General features: G+C 41.8%; 1 protein-coding gene across 6 annotated transcripts in view; it reads left to right on the forward strand.

Annotated features, from left to right (window-relative positions):
* ZBTB44 (zinc finger and BTB domain containing 44) overlaps positions 1–18,795 on the forward strand; it is a 66,249-nt gene extending 47,454 nt beyond the window's left edge. For 5 of the 6 annotated variants that reach the window (XM_053593861.1, XM_053593860.1, XM_053593864.1 and 2 more), the window contains one exon: positions 2,366–10,281. In XM_053593861.1, coding sequence (XP_053449836.1) covers positions 2,366–2,648 — 283 coding nt within the window. In that variant the 3' untranslated portion in view covers positions 2,649–10,281. Of the gene's footprint in view, positions 1–2,365; positions 10,282–17,556; positions 17,708–18,562 lie in introns of those variants that run through there. The other variant, XR_008380614.1, reaches the window with a different exon arrangement.
* The last annotated feature ends 935 nt before the right edge of the window (positions 18,796–19,730 follow it).

Raw genomic sequence — 19,730 nt, forward strand, 5'->3', positions numbered from 1 at the left:
ATAAATAGTATTGGGAAATTTATCATATCAGATATTGTATTATTTCAGACTTTGAATGTTAATAAAGTTCTTGACCACTTTTTTTTTAAATTCTAAGTAAAGGAAAATCCATTTGCCAATAAGAAAAATTTTAACAATACTTACAATGGTTATGATTGTTTAGATCAAATGGAGACTTCCCTGTTTCCTTTCAGTTGAGAGCTCCATGGTTTTACTATTCATAATTTATACTAGAATTACCTTTCTACTTTATTGAGTATTCAGGGAAGTCAGGTTCTAGTTCTAGTTCTGCCACTAACTGCTGTTATTTGAGCACGTCACTTTATAGACAAAGCGTAAAACTTAGAGAAAAATAAAATGTAAGCTATATATGATTGCCCCCCAGATGTAAAATTCTGTTGTCTATTTCATAAATACTTCATAAGAATTGTACTTAAGAATTTTTAATTTCATATAAAATGGTATTTTTCTGCTGGGCGCAGTGGTTTACGCCTGTAATCCCAGAACTGCGGGAGGCCAAGGCGGGTGGATAGCTTGAACTCAGGAGTTAAGAGACCAGCCTGAGCAAGAGCAAGACCCCGTCTCTAAACAATAGCCAGGCACCGTAGCAGGCTCCTGTAGTCCCAGCTACTTCGGAGACTGAGGCAAGACGATTATTTGCGCCTAGGAGTTTGAGGTTGCTGCGAGCTATGATGCCACGATGCTCTACCTTTTTTAAAGAGACGGGATTTCACTATGTTGCCCACACTACAGTACAGTGGCTATTTATATGGCACAGTTAGCACACTTACGGCTTTGCATTCCTGGGCTAATACAGTTCTCCTGCCTCAGCCTCCTAAGTAGGATTTTAGGTGCATTATGTTAAAACCTTACTTTTAAGTAAATTTTAAATTATTCCTATGTAGATTTTGTTTCTCCCTTCAAACCACACATTCATTTTGCTTAATACAGTCATTTCTAATTCTGAATGTGTAGTCACATCACTAAACCAGCGTATACATCACATCCTGAGCATGGTTTGTTCAGCACTGAGGAGTGTTCCAGTTTACCACTGCCGCAGGCTATTTCTTCCTGTTACAGGCTTGTATCCTTCACTCTTCTTAACAGTTAAAGACATTTTAGATCATATAAGATAGGAAATTCTAAATTGCATTGCACATGAACAGATTTAAATTTTTTAATTAATACTGAACAACTAATTTATAAAATAACCTTACAGATTTTTATTAAGTGTATTATTGACAATTCTAGTATAATGAACTTTTTAGTTTCATAATAATAAGCATCTAAGACTTATTTCATATGTTTATTGTTTAACTACCAAAATATATTTATAGTAGAAAATTAGAAAATACTGATAAGCATAAAGAAGAAATTTAAAGTCCTTTCCAATCTCAACACTTGGGGAAAATATCTACAATTGATAAATTTGGTATATTTTACTGCCCATTTCCCTGTGGAGATCAATAATTAAGTACTTTTTGAGGATTAACCCAAAAACAACCTCAGGCATACATTTCTAAATTCTTATTCAAAGGTAATTTATCACTATTTTCATATATCAAATCTAATAGCAGTATACACATAAATTTTTTTTTACATTTCTCAACTTTATGTGCTAGAAGGTCTTGTAAATGATCATTTCTGCCTAAGGACTTAGTTTCCTTTCTCTTTTCTTTTTGTGAGGCAGTGTCTCATTTTGTCCCCCCTTAATAGACTGACTGCCAGGGCATCACAACTCACAGCAAACTCAGGCTTTTGGGCCCAGCAGTTCTCTTGCCTTGGTCTTCCAATTAGCTGGGACTACAGGCGCCCACCACAACACCCAGCTATTTTTAGAGACAAGGTTTCGCTCCAACTCAGGCTAGTCTCAAATCCGTGAGCTCAGGCAGTCCACCCACCTTGGCCTCCCAGAGTGCTAGGATTACAGGTGTGAGGCACCAAGGACTTAGTTTCTTAACTAACTTGTATCCAGTTAGTAATACAAAGCTAGGTTTATAAACCTCTTAACTTAGTGCATAACCAAGAAAAGTTAAGCATGTTAGTTACTCAGATGATCTTTGCTTAAGTGAACATTCCTTATTTGTTTTGTATATATAAACTCCTCTACATAGAACAGAATTATAGTGAAAGTGATAATCTGATATACTGGTGGTAGGGAGAGTTAGATATACTTTGGTTTTAATGGATGACTTTTGTTCATATTTAGTAAAGTTTATAAGTTGAAAGTTCTTCAGTTTTAATCTAAATTAAAGAATTAGTGAAAAGTCCCAATCTTGTTTTTCAAATCATATCTTTTTATTGTAGCTTATTCATCACTGATTTGAAAATTAACTCCACATTTCATCCTTTGCCTCTTATCTAGTGATTTCCTAGTACCGGACTACTTAAACCAGGAGCAAGAAGAGACCCTTGTTCAGTATGATCTTGGAGAACACGGTTTTGAAAGCAGCTCCTCTGTTCAAATGCCTGTAATTTCACAGGTCTCCTCGACCCAGAATTGTGAAAGCACTTTTCCCTTGGGGTCTCTCGGTGGGCTAACAGAGAAAGAGGAAGAAGTACCAGAGCAGCCAAAGACCAGTGCTTGTGCTGAGGCGACCAGAGATGACCCCCCAAAGTCAGAGCTGTCTTCTCTAACTATCGAGTAATTTTGTGGTTTGGCTTCATTTTTCGTTTTTGGAAAGTGCCTGTGCTTGGTCTTGTACGTTTAAATTTTTAAAGAAAAAAAGGGTTTAGGAAAGAATTTCCCTTTTGCTTTCTAAGCCCTGAAACTGAAGTTTTATTTTTCATAACTGAGAGATTACTTCTTGTAAGTACACAGTAACAGAATGGTGAAATATAATAGAAACTATGAGACTTAAAGAGAACCAGTTGAACATATACCAGTTTTTTTCTTCCATTGTTAAAAGTAGGCTAACAATGGACCATTAGATAGAGAAGAAATCAGATTATTGACCTTCCTGAGATGAATGGGTACTCAAGAAACAGAAAAAACAGAATTTGGCAAATGGCCTGAGTAGATATTTACTACTATACACAGGATGTTACACAATATTTTGTTGAACCTGTTTTTGGAAATATTTATGGTAAGCTTTCTTAAAAATTTCTAGGACAGATACTTCTGAAATACAGCTACTCTTTAAAGTTTTGTCATATCTGTTAAGATTTTTCATGGTGAAAGTTTGGTATGGCTTCTCCGTACCTTCCTAGTACCACTCCAAAGGCCAAGAAGCATGATTGAGAACAGTCAGGCTGGATGAAACGACCAGGAACGGAGAATGGAGTATGTAAACCCCAGCCTCACAGAAACTCTTAATACTGCTTTTCTGGCTAAAATTGGCGTTTACCTGGTCTTTGAATGTTAATGCCTGACTATGTCATTGTACAAATCCGTTTCCCCTTGCCCCATCACCAATATGTTTTCTTGCAAATGCTGGTGTGCTACCATATAAAGGAAAAATACTGGAGAGTCTATATTTTATATATAGGTTTATGTATTGTTGGGGATGTTTTTATTGTGCTGTTTTGGATAAAATAAAGAATTCTCTGTTGAGGCTACATTCTTAACCCAAGTAAGATTGTTTACAAAATCCCATATGACAGTGATATGTTGTACTTGTTCCAAAATATTTTTAGACACTGCTAAGTTTATTAAAAGCAGTTATTATAGTTTTTACACAATGTAAGCAATAATGTAAAAGATTAGAAGAGGCTATGAAATGATCATCTATAATTCATAAATCTGTTTGGGAAATAAAATTGCTAAGACTAATGAAAAACAAAAAACTTTAAATTATCACCTTTTCTGCTGCTAAAAATATGAAACTTTGTGGTTTACACCTTCAGACTTGGGTATACTTTTCATCTGGTGCCATTAAAACATCTCTGACCTTGATCTTAAATATTCATGAGTCCATGAATAATGAACTTGTGAGAAACTTTTTTTTAATGGAAATACGCAAAGTGTAATAATTATGAAAACTTGATTGGATTAGAAAAGAGAAACAGAATAAGGTTCTTTAGTAAAACGTAAAGTCTGAATTTTGTTTGGGTGCTAGATCTTAATATATTTTTTAAATTAAAGTGATTGTTTCCTTTTTAAAAATTGGCTAATTTTGTAATTTCTTTTTTCCCCTCATAAATGTAAGGAAAGGGAAAGTAAACTCAGTAGGACATTTCTAGGTTAAGGGTCTTTCTGCCTCTGTCCATATTCTGCTGTCCTTAACTTATTTCTAACTCTTTATTTCATTTGTGAACCTGTTTTTTACCCGTTTGCTCCCAAACACAGGTTTGTTACTTTCCAGAAACAGCAAGTACAGATTATCATGGGCTTCCACCATCAACTGATAGGGTTGAATTATTTTCTGCAACAGACACGTGATACTTTTTTACAGTACTGGTGTGTCTCAACTGGAAAGGTCAGGAATTCTTCTTTTAATGTTATGTATTAATACAGACTTCAAAAACTATTATGCTGGGCGGTGCCTGTGGCTCAGTGAGTAGGGTGCTGGCCCCATATACCAAGGAAAGCAGGTTCAAACCTGGCCCCTACCAAACCACAACAAAAAAATAGCTGGGCGTTGTGTTGGGCACCTGTGGTTCCAGCTACTCAGGAGACGGAGGCAAGAGAATTACCTAAGCTCAAGAGCTGGAGGTTGCTGTGAGCTGTGACGTCACAGCACTCTACCAAGGGCAACAGACTGAGATTCTGTCTCTTAAAAAAAAAAATTACTATGCTTACCAATAGGTAAATTTCAAAATTCGTTTTAAAATCCTACATTGGCAAAACAAAGAGTAGGTAAAATTATGACCAGGAATCATTGTTCCCCTTAGTTTCAAGAGTTTTTTGTTTGTTTTTTTTTCCTTTTTAAAGAGCAGGATATAAGAAAAAAAAGGAAAGAAATAGAAATGAATGTGTAAGAATTGTTTATAGGTGTATTGGTTGGAAGTGTTTTTAGCACATCCCCCGTCTTGAACTCCACATTACGAGAGCCCTGCGCAGTTGGCAGCTCAGAAGTATTCTGTGTTCTCAGAATGAGCACCCATCACTGGGTTTTCTTTTCCAAATGGATTGCTGATTACAAATTGCACAAACTTCCAAGTTCTATGGAAAATTTGAATATACTGTGAAAATACATAATGTCTACTTCCCAAATGTTATTAATGTAGGTAGGTAACCGGTGTTTAAAACAGAATGATAGAAACTAAGGCCTTTTTTCTGCTTCACTGAGGCTCTACATTTTTCTTGATACTTGGTTTAAGGACATTTAGTTTATGGGTCTGTTTTAGCAAATAAAGCTGCAAGGGATAATTATATATATAGTAATGTTTTAGATTTATTTAAAATTCATGTAAGAGAAGGAAGCTTAGATGTATTTTACCAGAACATACGGCAGAATTGCAAAAAGATGAAAGATGGTTATATTGTCCCATCCATTAGAAGTTAACAGTATACGTAAACATAAAATATTCCAGTTTAGATTATTAAGCATAGCTATCTTTCTTAAGGCCCAAGAGGGTAACTTTCTCATATTTAAAGGGCTTAAATTTTAGAATGCAGGATAAATGGCCTTTTTTAAAATCAAGAATTTTATACAAAAAACTTCTGTTTTCAATTTGTTACCAAATAAGTGTGATATACTTTAGAAGTAATTATTCACTCATGACCCTGGGTATTATAGCTCCTGTGGTCATTCTTTTCATTTTTAAAGAGTATTTTTTTTACATCTAACATGTCAATGATTCTACTACTAATTCAGAAACAAAGGGATTAATATCATCATATTTTTGCATTTTAAGTTTTCTTAAAGTAAACGTAAATGGATTTTTCTTAATTTGAATTTCTAGTTAACGCAGTTGCGTTGCCAGTTTTTTTAAAGTTCTCAATCTCAGACAAAATGTACTAAAATGTTTAAATAGCCTTATTCAGTGTTTCTTACATTTCAGCAGCCATCTGGCATATAGTAAGTAGGTACCATGTGATGACACAGGCCCTATGGCATTCTAAACAAACAAAAAGTGCTTCGATTTTGTTAAAGTATTTTACCAAGTGGAAGGCACTGCTTAGCACATCAGTGTACTTAATTAGTAACTCAGTGTCTAACCCTGAACCAGACTCTCCCGGTCTACAGATGGTTCTCTCGGAGCCTTTGGAATCTGTATTAATCATGTCTTCTGCTTTTATTCTCTTAATCTAAATAGAGGCTAGTCATGTAGTTTGGTGCCCTCTCTTTTGAAGATTTTCAGATCATGTTTCAGTCCCTTCTTAGTTCTGTGGTCCCTAAAGATGTAATGGCAGTTCTGCATTAGAGTATCACACAGAGAGAATTACTGTGACTACCTGATGAGTGAACAGTCCCAAAGTTTTACTTCAGCTGAAAGGAGTTCAAGAATTACAAACTTTCATTTGGTACTTAATGTTTCACTCAATCTGCAAAATATGAAGTTATAACTGAAATATACATCCAAGTGCATGAGAATAATCTCTAGATATTAACATTAGCTGGGGGAAAAGACTAATAAAGTTCACATTTGGAAGAAACTGACCCAAAGCCGGCAAAGATAGTATATGTGGTTTTCACTGTGAGTTATTGACATAAGATGCTTTATTTATAATATATTTAGAAAGTTATTGAGAGAAGAATGCTTAAGAACTAGATTTGGTTTTTGGAAACAGGAACAAAATTGGGGGAATGATGAGGTTGTATTGTGCTAAACATACTCCTACAGGCTTTCAGCTGAAATTATGAAAGTTTAAATTAACTTGTTCCTTTATTTTGCCTATACCCGTTGCATTGTTTTCTTTCTTCCCCCCCCCCCTTTTTTTTTTAAGAAACGTGGTCTCACTATGTTGCCCAGGCTGGCCTCAAGCTCCTCCCACTTCACCCTCTCAAATATCTGGGACTGTAGGTACATAGCACTGCACCCAGCCTCCTAACTCATTTTTGCATGTGGGTGACGTTGGGTATTTCTATTTGGAAAGTCATTAGAAAACAAAGTAGTTGAAAGCAATTAATGGTTCAGATTAAACAACGAAGTGAAATTAAACCATTCCCCAGATTCAACTAAGGAACACTCAACTCTGTGGATATTCCACCTTAGATTATAGATATGTTGAGAGATTTTTTAACTGGTGGAACTATTCGTGGTGATATATATATATATATTGCTTTATATAAATGGAGATGGATATTTCCACTATATCATAATGATTATATTTTTATGGTAGATTAAAAAAAAACACTTCAATATTTTTAAAAATAGTCACTGCAGAGATTTCAGGTGATATTATTGGAATCTTGGTTTGGCAGTTTCTGAAAAATGAGACTTCCTTGAAAGTATTTAAGCAACTTCTAGTTAAGAAAGCCCCTTTTGCTAGGACCCGGGCCAGTTCCAGCTAGTAACCAAGGTTCCTATGCACATAATTTACAGAGATCTTAAAAGTCCCAACTATGGATTAAAGAAAACTTTTAAAGTTTTGTTTATAAATTTTAAAGTGCCTGGTTCATAAACTTAAATTCTTTATTTCCTTTCTCTTGTAAAATGACTAATTTTGCCAATTAAGCTTAAAGTCCTGGGTATTTCTTTTTTATTTATTTATTTTTTTGGTACAGAGTTCACTTTATTACCCACAGTAGAGTGCCCTGGCATCACACAGCTCACAGCAAGCTCTAACTCCTGGGTTTCGGCGATTCCCTTGCCTCAGCCTCCTGAGTAACTGGGACTACAGGTGCCTGCCACAACGCCTGGCTATTTTTTTGTTGTTATTGCAGTTTGGCCAGGGCTGGGTTTGAACCTGGGTAGCACCCTACCCACTGAGCCACAGGCACCACCTATTTTTTGGTTCTTGAGACAGTCTCACTTTGTCACCTTCAGTTGAGTGCTGTGGCGTCACAGCTCACAGCAACCTCAAATTCTTGGGCTTATTCAGTTCTCTTGCCTCAGCCTCCCAAGTACCTGGGACTACAGGTGCCCGCCACAAAACATGGCTATTTTTAAGAGACAAGGTCTTGCTCTGGCTTAGGCTGGTGTCCAACTCCTGAGCTCAGGCAATCCACCCACCTCAGCCTCCCAGAGTGCTAGGATTATAGGTGTGAACCACTGTGCCCAGCCCTTTTGATAGATTTATTGATAAAATTGTTGCTCATTGGTTCAAGGAGCTAGTGTTATGACTTGTATTCAGTTGTCCTTTGTTTTCCAATATGCCAGTCTAACCTATATCCAGATTTTTATAATTCAGTTAAACAAGTTAAAAATCATATTTTAGATCAGTTCTCAGCCTTCCTAATGCCATGGCCCTTTAATGCAGTTCCTGTGGGTTGAGAGCCACTGCTGTAGATGAATGTTCAGGTTACCAAAGTACATCACCTGCTGAGGAAGGGTAACTTCCTGCTTTCAGAGCAGCCTGTCATCTCCTCTTAATACACGTTTCCCTTGGTATTAGTGGAAGCTGTGTTCACTTCAAGCTGTGTTCACTTTCATACAGTTCTTAGAAACACCTGCTTTCTAAAGAAAGCCTTTTCTATAATTAGGTTGTGTGTGTGTGCTCTAGATTTCCTTTTATTTTGGTTACCAGTTAAATTTTCAAGTTGGCAGATGCTGTGTAAAGTCTCTCATACTGAGAGTAGTCCATAAAGTTGTGAAAGTTGCACTGATTCTCGTCTTTTCAGGTACCTGAAGTGAATGACATCAGGTATTTGGAAGGAGTAAGATCGTGAATGCTATTCATTTTCTTCCTTATACAGAGTGATGGCTTCTAATACATACTTATATTTCAAGGTATTTTTTAAAAGAGCAACAGTCCCTGATAGAGTAAACTTTGGTTTTGACCCAAGTTCTCGATAATACATTTAATTCTGTTGCTGCATCAGATGGAGAGTGCCTGCCTTTTTATAGGGCACCTTCGTGGCACCTCGCGTGTAATTTGGAAGATAGTCGATGGCTTCTTTACGCTTGTACTATCTTTTCAAAAGCCATTTTATAAAAATCCTAGGTAGCCTATTTTAATATTTAAATATATATATTTGTGAAAGATACTTTTAGAACAGACTTTTTTTTTTTACTTTGAAAAATTCCTGTATTTCCATTTGTAAGAGTAAATTTAAACTTTTCCAGGATTAGGAAGTGTCTTTTTCCAGAGCAGCATGAGAAAGTCACCAGAATTCACTGATAAAAGAAATTGATGTCTGGTTAAAGGAGACATATTTGAAAGGAAAATGTTTTGATGTAACAGAAGTGAATTTTTAAAACTGCATTTTTGTTTCTGTAATTTCATATTTGCTGCTACTATAGCTCGGAATTTTGCAGGGCTAACATAGATCTGGCTCCATTTAAACACTGCAGCACTTTCTAGCGCAGCAGCCTAGGAGGAAACTGCACCGCGGTCTTCCAGAGGGGGGACTGATTACTTTGTTTGGCTGATGCATACTTTAATATTTGCCTATAGCCCAGCGGCAAGGAATTTTTTACCCTGCTGGTTATGGTATGATGATTCTTCTTAGGCACTGGCATTTTGTGAAGCCCTCAAGGGAGGGTAATGCTGGAGAGAAAATGTGCACTCAGCTGTGTAGGTGGTGTCCTTACGTCTCTGCCCCTCTCAGAACAGTACAGCTCTTGACCGTGCCAGTCCCCAGTTCACCAGCCGTGTTTCCAGTCATCATCTTAACTCAAGTATGGCTTCACTTGGTGACAGTGGCTATAGTTAAGTTACTTGGCATGTTTGACTTTCGACAATAACAAAAACAATTTTGGATTTTATTTCCTTAAAATGTACACAATGTCAGAACTTCACATTTTATATACTAGTATCTGGCTATTAGTATTTTACAGGAACCATAGTTCTTGGTGACTATATATATATATTTTTGTGACTTTTTTGTAAACTAAGTGCCGTTTCAACGTTACAATCATTTTTAGAGTTACTGTAATCAATGTGAATATCATGTTTTCTCAAATCTGTTCTGAGCCTATAGTGTTTGCTTTGTGAACATATGTGTATTGTATATATTCTGTATAGTTACGTTGTACTGAAATATTAGCCTGTTTGATATAAGGAAAGTATGTATTGAGTACCTTTTTGCTAGCTTGATTGTTTAATCTTTTTAAAAAAGGTTTAAACTTTAAAAAAATCTTTAAACTGACCTTTATTACATGGTCACAAATAAAGTTGCAGTTGGAAGGGTGGGCAGGGAGAAGCTAGTTTTGAGTGTCTTTGATGGAAACATGAGACTAAGATTTGTTTTGTTTTCTCATTAAAATACCTTAATGCTTTATGGAATAAAACTTCCTGCTGTTGTTACTTCTTATTGGCTGGAAGGAAGAATCGTGGTGTTGGTAGAGGTCAAGTAGATGAGAAAAGTCATTGGACTAATCCATTACTTAAGCAATTATCCATTGAGTATGTAGAGTTTTTACATTAGACAACACCTGTCAGCTTCTTGGTAAAGAAAAAAGCTAAAAGTGCAAAGATTCCACAAACACCATGCCCCAGATGGAAAGGAGAGCATAAAGGAAACTAGTTTTAAGTCAGTCATCAAATCCTAGAGCTGCTGAACCAGGTTCTCTGTGAAGCTCTGTCCTGATTGGTGGGCTGCATCTTTTAGAAGTTGCTCTGATTCTTTCTGAAGTCACTTTACTGACTAGAGACCTATTGGTGCCATTTCAATGGTATCTTACAACCAGGGGGTAAAAAATGGGTACATACCCGGTGGGAAATAGCTCATTACATAGGTAATGGAGCTAAAGGAAGGAAGGGCTTTCTGACTTTGCATTACGGTACTGGTCATTTCTTCGCTTTTCTTTCTTCTCCTCCTCCCTCCCGGTTCTTTTTTTCCCCTCTCCCCCTCGCCGCCTCTCTATTGCCCAGGCTGGTCTCAACCTGGGCTCAAGCTATCCTTCCAAGTAGCTTGGACTATAGGCACATGCTACTGGGCCTAATACCATACTGGTCTTTAGAATGACAGTAAGAAGCAAGGAAAACTATTTTATTCTAAGCTCATGTGTTGAGCATTTTTAACAGCAGTTACTATTCTTTTTTTTTTTTTTTTTTTTTTTGCAGTTTTTGGCCGGGGTCAGGTTTGAACCTACCACCTCCAGTATATGGGGCTGGCGCCCTACTCCTTTGAGCCACAGGCGGTGCCCAGTTACTAGATTATTCAAGTTCATCAACTGCATTGGTTTCCTTGGTAACCATGGCCACAAGACGATGTACCAGTATATAAGGGCAGAATGTAGCATTTAAAATAATTACATCCTACAGTTTACATCTTTGCATATAAATTATGTTCCAGAAAGATTCCTTTCTGAGAATCATACTAGAAGCAATAACCAAAGATGTGTATCTTCTCAACTAATAAGAGTTGAAATCAATGTTTTGGGCTTTTACTCTTCTGAACGAGAATGTTTGCAGGGCATGGTGGCTCGTGCCTGTAATCCTAGTCTAGAACACTGGGAGGACGAGGCAGGTGGATAGCCTGAGCTCAGGAGTTTGAGACCAGCCTGAGCAAGAGTAAGACCCCCATCTCTACTAAAAATAGAAAAATTAGCTGGATGTTGTGGCAGGCACCTGTAGTCCCAACTATTCAGGAGGCTGAGGTAAGAGGATCCCCTGAGCCTAAGAGTTTGAGGTTACTGTGAGCCATGATGCCATGTCAGTCTACCCAGGGCAACAGTGTGAAACTCTAGCCAAAAAAAAAAACATTCTAAGTACTTACGTGAGAAAGTTAACAAAATTAAAAGCTATAAATAGGGCGGCGCCTGTGGCTCAAGGAGTAGGGCGCCAGTCCTATATGCCGGAGGTGGCGGGTTCAAACCTAGCCCTGGACAAAATAAAAAAAAAATAATAATAAAAAAATAAAAGCTATAAATATATCAAGAGCGTAAAGGGGAAAAACTTGCTTGCAAACATCAAATCCCAAAGTTGAATGTAATTTCATGAGTAAGCTTTTATACAAAATAAAAACCTAAGGGCACGTACAATCTAGGAAGAAGGTCTTCTTCAGCAAACATAGTTGAATTTTTGTTTTTGTTTTTTGGAGGGTCCTACTGTGTCATCTGGGCTGAAGTGAAGTGGCGTGACTTTAGCTCCGGGCAGCCTTAAACTCCTGTGCTCACACGATCTCGCTTCCAGCTCCAGAGTAGCTAGAACTATAAGCATGTGCCACCATGCCAAGCTAATTTTTAAATTTTTTGTAGAGACAGGGTCTTGCTATATTGTCCAGACGTATAACTAGGGTTGGAATACCTTGTGGACAAAGGGAAAGCTGTTTTATTGTTGTTTTCTTAAATACCCATTGATTTATAAATTTTCCTGCCAAAAATACTAAAATTCTTATACCCACTCTTACAGGTAAGACCAGAACTGGCATTAGAATCATTTTGTAAACTTGCACACATATCCCACACCCTTCTTTCTACTCCTGCCTGATTTTTTCAGGGTGACTTTTCTGGCAGCCTTTGTCTAGAAGTCATGTGGTGAGTGAGTGTCAGATTTACCAGAGAACCTGAAAAGTTAGGCTTAGTACCCCACACACCCCTAAAGGGCTGGGCTGGTCTTGAATGAATTGCCTGTGATGATTCTTGTTGCCTGGAGACCTTCTGCTAGGAAAGATATTTTAGAATATAACAAGATCATATCGAGTAAAAATCATATGGTCCATTTTAAATCAGGGGCTGAGGCAAAAATGCCATCTTTGATAGTTCAAGCAACGACAGTGCAAATAGTGGTACCTGTGTATATGATAATGTCTGTCCAGGAACAGAATGGTTTATGGAATGCAAATCGGTCTGCTTATAAAGTTAGTAAAAATTCTTTTCTGTTGTGTTTCACATTTTATATAATGCAAGCACTTTGAGAAACCTGGTCAGATTAGCTGGAAAGGCAAGAACACGTATGAGCCACATACACAGTGAGTGCCCTGCCTCCCCGCTGTAGAGACGTTAGCTCTACCGTGCAGTCCCTGGGCCACCAGCAGGGCTGGGGGAGAGGCCAGAACTGCCCTGTCCCCAGTTGTAGCACACAGTTGCCTTTGGGCAGAGGGGTTTTGTGAAGCCCTTGCAAGGGTAATGCTTAACACACAGGTTATGTAGATGAGCGGATTTTTTTTTTTTTTTGGAGACAGAGTCTTTGTCACCCTTGGTAGAGTGCTGTGGCATCACAGCTCATAGCAACCTCCAACTCTCTGGCTTAAGCAATTCTCTTGCTTCAGCCTCCCAAGTAGCTGGGACTACAGGCGCCCACCACAACGCCCAGCCACTTTTCTGTTGTAGTTGTCATCATTGTTCAGCAAGCCTGGGCCAGGTTTGAACCTGCCACCCTCGGTGTATGTGGCTCGTGCCATAACCTCTGTGCTATGGACACCAAGCCTAGATGGCCATTTCCATGTCCATTATACCAGCATCAAATTCTCTTAAATGAGAGTCATCGTAACTTTTTCTTACAATGTGAAAAGAATTGCTCATGACCTTTTTCCTAAAGAACTGGACTGGTTGATTTCTGCCTCTGCGTCTGTATGTAGTTAATACCAGCACTGGGCTATCTTTCCCATTCCCGTCAACAGCATTTTTCATTATTTTCTTCATCCCCACTGCTACTACTAGTTTAATTCTAGCCTTTGGTGGTTCTGGCCTCATAACGCAGGCAGCCTCCCCACTGCTGTCCCCTCACTTCAGTCAGGTCCCCCCTCCCACCCGCCCACCCTTCACCTTGCTGCTGTCGGAGCCCCTTTGTGATCAGGCCCGACTTAAAATCTTCCGTGGTCTTTTGGATCCCCCTTTTTTCCTGGACTCTTGGAACAGCTCAGGCTTCGCCGATCTCAGAACCTGCCCCTCACTCCCCACTCCCACTTCTGCCTGCCTCCGGGTTGAGGTTAGAGGTCCCTACTGTTGATTCTCATAGCAGAATAGCTCTAGCACTGTCTGGTTCCATAAATTAGTTGTGAGATTGAGATTGAAATTAAGTGTGTAAAACGCTTAGAATAGTGCCTGGTGTACGTTCGTAACCATTTGATAAGTGTGTTACTGCAAGACACTGGTGTGTCTCCCTCACCTGTCTTGAGGTCAGGGAGTATGTCTCGTTTCTCTGTATTCCATGTAGCACCTGGCAAGGAGAACTCAAAAACTGTTGAATGAATTATTGAATGTTACCAAGAAATGGCCAAAAGTTACTTTGCCACATTGTTTGGAGGTACTGATAGGGACTTTAAGACAGAATACCTGGAATTCTTTCATCGTATAGCCTGATGACTGGCCTCCACTCTCAGCAAACAGAGTCTTAAATCATTTTTATATGAAGTTCTGAAATGAAAGCCTGTAGGATTTCTGAACAACTACTAACTTTAATCCTCAGAACAACTGCAATTAGCCTGGCCAGAATTTCCCCCAGCCTGTTCCCTGGAACACTGGCTCATACCATTTTTTTCCCCTTCACCTGGTTTCCTAAACTATCAAAACTATCCATCACTCCTCAAGAAATCTTTCCCATAGCCTCCCAAATAAGTCGGGCCTGTGTTTAACTCCTCAAGAAATCTTTCCCATAGCCTCCCAACTAAGTTGGGCCTGTGTTTACACAATACCCTGTACTTCTATTACCATAGCAATTGACTCTTTACAAACAGCTGGACTGAGATCCATTAGATTAAATTCCACCAGGACAGTGTCCATATGTGTCGCTTATACCAAGGGTTCCCCAGATCCAGAGTGGGTTGAATGAATGTAATCTTTGATCTTGAGCTTATGGGCTGTGAAGTAAAGAACTACAGAAATAAAATTGATAGAGAAATAACTTGATTGCCGTGAGAGAAACACCAAAAAGCCTGCTTTAGAATTAAAATTTGGGGGGCGGCGCCTGTGGGTCAGTCGGTAAGGCGCCGGCCCCATATACCGAGGGCGACGGGTTCAAACCCAGCCCCAGCTGAACTGCAACCAAAAGATAGCCGGGCGTTGTGGCGGGCACCTGTAGTCCCAGCTACTCAGGAGGCCGAGGCAAGAGAATCGCTTAAGCCCAGGAGTTGGAGGTTGCTGTGAGCTGTGTGAGGCCACGGCACTCTACCCGAGGGCCATAAAGTGAGACTCTGTCTCTACAAAAAAAAAAAAAAGAAGAATTAAAATTCGGAGGAGGGAGAGACTTAGCTGGAAGGTCCCTCTGTCTGAGGGAAGGCAGTGTGGAGGAGGCAACACCTGAGCTTGAGAAGAAAGATGGTACACGTTTGTCCAGAGAGCAATGAGGGAGGCGGAGACTGCTCCAGGAAGCAGCACCAAGCCTAAGAGTTTGAGTGGTGAGGCAGTGAGTTGAATTTGCCAAGCGTTACAGGATCTCTGAAGGGGAAAGACAGAAGAAAATGTGTAACTAGAGGAACCAGATCAGGAAGGCCTGAAAAATGAGAACCGTATTTGGTAGGACATGAAGAACCAGCATGCCTTTTCAGGCAGAGAAACATGATGAGAGCTCTCCAGAAAGATTAAGAAGAGTAAAGTGTGCATACAGCCTCACGCAGCGGCTCACACCCGTAATCCAGCACTCTGGGAGGCTGAGGCAGTGGACTGCCTGAGCTCAGGAGTTCAAGATCAACTCCATCTCTACTAAAAACAGAACACCTGTAGTCCCAGCTATTCAGGAGGCTGAGGCAGGAGTACTGAAGATCTGAGCCCCAGTAACTGACGTTTCTGTGAGCTATGATGACACCACGACACTGCCCAGTGTGACAGAGTGAGACTGTCTCAAATAAGTAAATAAAGGCTCAGCGCCTGTGCTCAGTGGTTAGGGCACTGGGGCTGGTGGGTTCGAACCCGTCCTGGGCCTGCTGAATGATGACAACTGCAACAACCAGAAAAAAAGAGCCGGGCGTTGTGGCATGCACATGTGGCAGCTACTTTGGAGGCTGAGGCAAGAGAATCACTTAAACCCAAGAGAGTTGGAGGTTGCTGTGATCTGTGATGCCATGGCACTCTACCGAGGGGTACAAAATGAGTCTCTGCCCCCCCCCCCCAAAAAAGTAAATCATGCATACAGATAGATGTAACTGAGATCTCTTAGGAATTACATCAGGGCTTCAGGCTAGAGTCCAGCAGAAGGGAATGGGAATGGGGCAAGGAGGAGGGGTGTGTACTGGGGACAGCGGGGCTGAGAGGTAGGCCCATGATGGCACAGTCCAGGTCCTGTCTGAGCAATGGAGGGAGACATATGTGACGTCCTCATGCTTAGGCAGCCTCCCCTTGTGCTGAGTGGGAACTCTGTCAGGAGGAAACAGCAAGAATCAGGCCAGGTGCAGTGGCTCACGCCTGTAATCCCAACACTCTGGGAGGTCGAGGCCAGTGGATTGCTTGAGGTCACGAGTTCAAGACCATTCTGAGCAAAAGCAAGACCCTATCTCTACTAAAAGTAAAAAAATCAGAGGCAAGAGGATCTTGAGCCCAAGAGTTTGAGGTTGCTGTGAGCTCTGACGGCACAGCACTCTACCCAGGGTGCCAGCTTGAGACTCTGTCTCAAACAAAAAATAAAGAATCAAGTGACATTCTGAGCCAGGTTTAAGAGTTGAGTTTCAGAGTCAATCTGAGGAGAGATTTCCCTTCCCTGGGAAGAGTCATGCAAATTAAGTTGTTTAGCTGGTTACTTAGTTATTGTTAGATTTTTATAACAGCTTAGTTTCTACTAAACCAGATCAGTGGGGGTTGTCCTGTTTTCTGCGGCCTGCTCTCATCACCTTCATCAAACTTCTGACTGGCGGCCACACAGGTACTGCATGCACAGCCCTGAGCAGAACAGAGACCTGCCCTCCTGCAGGTTCCGTTGTAGGTGGGAGACCAGGCGGGGGGGGGGAGTGGGGGGGTGGCCAACAGTAAACAAGATACCTAAGTATGCTGGGTGGTAGCAGGGCCGAAGGAGAAAAATCAGAGGAGCAGCAGGAGAGGGAGTGCTGGCCACATGAGGGAGAGTGTTCCCACCCACAGGGAGGCAGCCTCCAGACCCAGGGGGATTTTGTTTTGAGGTCTATGTGGGAAGAAGCCAAAACAGAACAAGCAGAGAGATTAAAACGTGAAACAGCAGAGAAACTGAGCATGGAGGAGGTGTTTCCACTCATGTTGTTCCCTGGGCTAACTCAGAGGAAGCCTGTTCTTACAACACAGGCCAAGATGCTCTGAAGGCGAGGCAGATGCTAGCCGTGGTTGTAGGCTTTCTCTCTTTTTTTTAAAGAGCAGAGCTCATTATATCAAAAATGGTGGCTTCTGCAGGAGTTCAAAATGCCATTTAAAAGACCTCTGCCTGTCCAATATCCAGACACATCCCTTGCTACAGGGGGACTCAGAATGAACACACAAGGATTTCCTTCACAGACAGCCTCCTCTTCCATCTGCTAAGCATGAAGTGGCTTTTCTAAGACCACCTCCCCTCCCTAAGAACTTCCTAACAGGTGAGGAGATATGCATAGCTTCCCTGGAGCGCTGGGGAAGGGGATGAGATTTAAACAGGAGGCAACGTGCATTTGCACAGGAAGACGAAGCACCGGTTCAGCCATTCATACCCAACATGGCCCAGCGCATTTATATGTAATTTCTCTCCAGAACCAGGGTTCCACAGCATCCCAGTACCCCTGAGCGTGTATGTGTGACACCCATGAGAATTCCAGTCCACTACATGGATCCAGACGTCAAACATGGTCCTAAGAGAAAGAAACTGGCTTGGGAGCAGAGTTCTACCGTGACCCTGCACACTGTAAGTGCCCTAAACATGCAAATATATATACACAGGCTCATAGACTGTCATACAGCTTATCAGTGCAGAGGAGGGAAAGCCCTGAACCGGGCCTTCTCAGTTCAGTAAGGGGGCACATTGGGTACCCTATAGCCATTAGTCCTACCCACTCACAAGACTGCTGCCTGACCCTGGCGGACTGTGGGGCCCAGAGCCTGCACCCTTGAAGCAGGCCGAAGCCCCTTTGTGTGGAGTGGAGATGACGGGACCCAGTAGAGCCTGCCATTACCCTCCTGATACGCCTCTCAGGGTCAGTGACAGCCACTGTCCTGGCTAGCCCCTGGCCTCTGTTTACAGGCATGGGTAGTGCCAGGAATTCCCCCAGTTTGCTGAGTCTCTCTCCCCCAGGACCTTCCACCCACAGGCATTCGTTTTTCCCAGCTCTTTTTCCAGTTTTCCAGTTCCTCTCCCTCTGGAAAGTGTAGGTCGGGAGTGGGGCGCAGGGGTGAGTGAAGCGAAGAGCAAAGGAAATGGGCAGCTCAGCTTTGCCCAGCAAGCCCGTCTCCATGGGAAGCAGCTGCTAGCTACACGGCACTTGGCACCAATTTCCTGAGCCTTGAAACTTGAACCTTGTCCCAGTGGGTAAATAAGTTGTATAACCTGTTCAGTATAGACACCGAGGTTTGGTCCTTGCCTGCCAGGAGCTCTCTACAGTGCAGTCCCAAGAGTGACTGGCACACAAACAAGAAGAGGTTCACTGATCCCAAGGAGAATGGAAAGCATCTGGGAGGTCAGGTGGAAGAGTTCAGACTGGTCTGGGCCAGGTGAATGTAGGGTAACAGGAGTGTGTAATAACAAATACTCTTACCTTTCCAGATTGAAAAAATCTTCAGTAGCTGTGTGTTATCAGTGTTGAGAAGACTCAGGCGGTGGCTTGGCCTGTAATCCTAGCACTCTGGGAGGCTGATGTGGCTGCGTGGTGGATGGCACCTGTATTCCCAGCTGCTTGGGAAGCTGAGGCAAGAGGGTCGCTTGAGCTCAAGAGTTTGAGGTCGCTGTGAGCTATATAGACACACTCTACCCAGGGCGACCACGTGAGAGTCTCTCTCTCTCTCTCAAAAAAAGCCCCCCAGTGTGAGACCTGAACATGAACTCAGCGCATGTGTGGAGCAGGCCTCCTTTCCGTGGCCTGGGAGTGTTGGGGGCTGGAATCACAAGAGTCCTCGGCAGATTTCTGGGCTGCAGCAGGCTGGGAGAGGCCCAGGGCACCGGGGGCCAGGTCGCTCTCTGGAGAGCCCCGTGCTCTGCTCATGGGTAGAAAGACCCCGGTGGCGCTCGGTCACCTTTTCCAGAGCTTGGCTTCACTCCATCTAAGGTGTCTGGAAATCTTCACCACTCTAAAGCTTCCCTCCTCCAAGGTTAAAAATGTTAACCCCTTTGAGCTGCTCTTCCAGTTCTTCAGCCATGTTCACACCAAGCGCTAGCGAAGCTGGTGGACATTGGATGGAGTTGCTAGCTTTTCTCTTTTTAGTAGAGCCGGGGTCTCGCCTTGTGGGATTTTAAATAAAGAGCCCCCAGCCTCTCGCAGGCACGGCGAGGCGCAGCGTGTTGCGAACACCTGACAATCGTACCATTGCCTCAGCTGGGTGGGGGAGAAGCCGCCTTCACAGTGGTGCCCCCACTGCCGTTTCCACTCGTGCGGACCCAGGTGTTCAGCATCGCCCGCGCGGGCCCGGCCCGGGGAGGCCCAGCTGCCCCGCCGTCCCCCACCCACGCCGGCCGGTGGGCAGCTCGTGCGAGAGCGCCCCCTGCCGCTGCCTCCCGGGAGGAACCGCCCGGCGCAGGTGGAAGCCCAGGTCGTCTTTGTCCACCCTCAACCCAGCTTACAAAATGTTTTTAAAACTAAATCAAAGGCTTTTGTTTAAATACCCAACGAAGAAAACTATTTTTCAAAAGCTTTTGAAACAGAACAAAATACAATTGTACTTTCAGCTCTGGCTCACGTTCCCCCAAGTGCTAGTGAAAACCCTTGTCTCTGGTGATG

This window comes from Nycticebus coucang, chromosome 6 (genome assembly GCF_027406575.1).
Source record: "Nycticebus coucang isolate mNycCou1 chromosome 6, mNycCou1.pri, whole genome shotgun sequence".
Taxonomy (NCBI): Eukaryota; Metazoa; Chordata; class Mammalia; order Primates; family Lorisidae; genus Nycticebus; species Nycticebus coucang.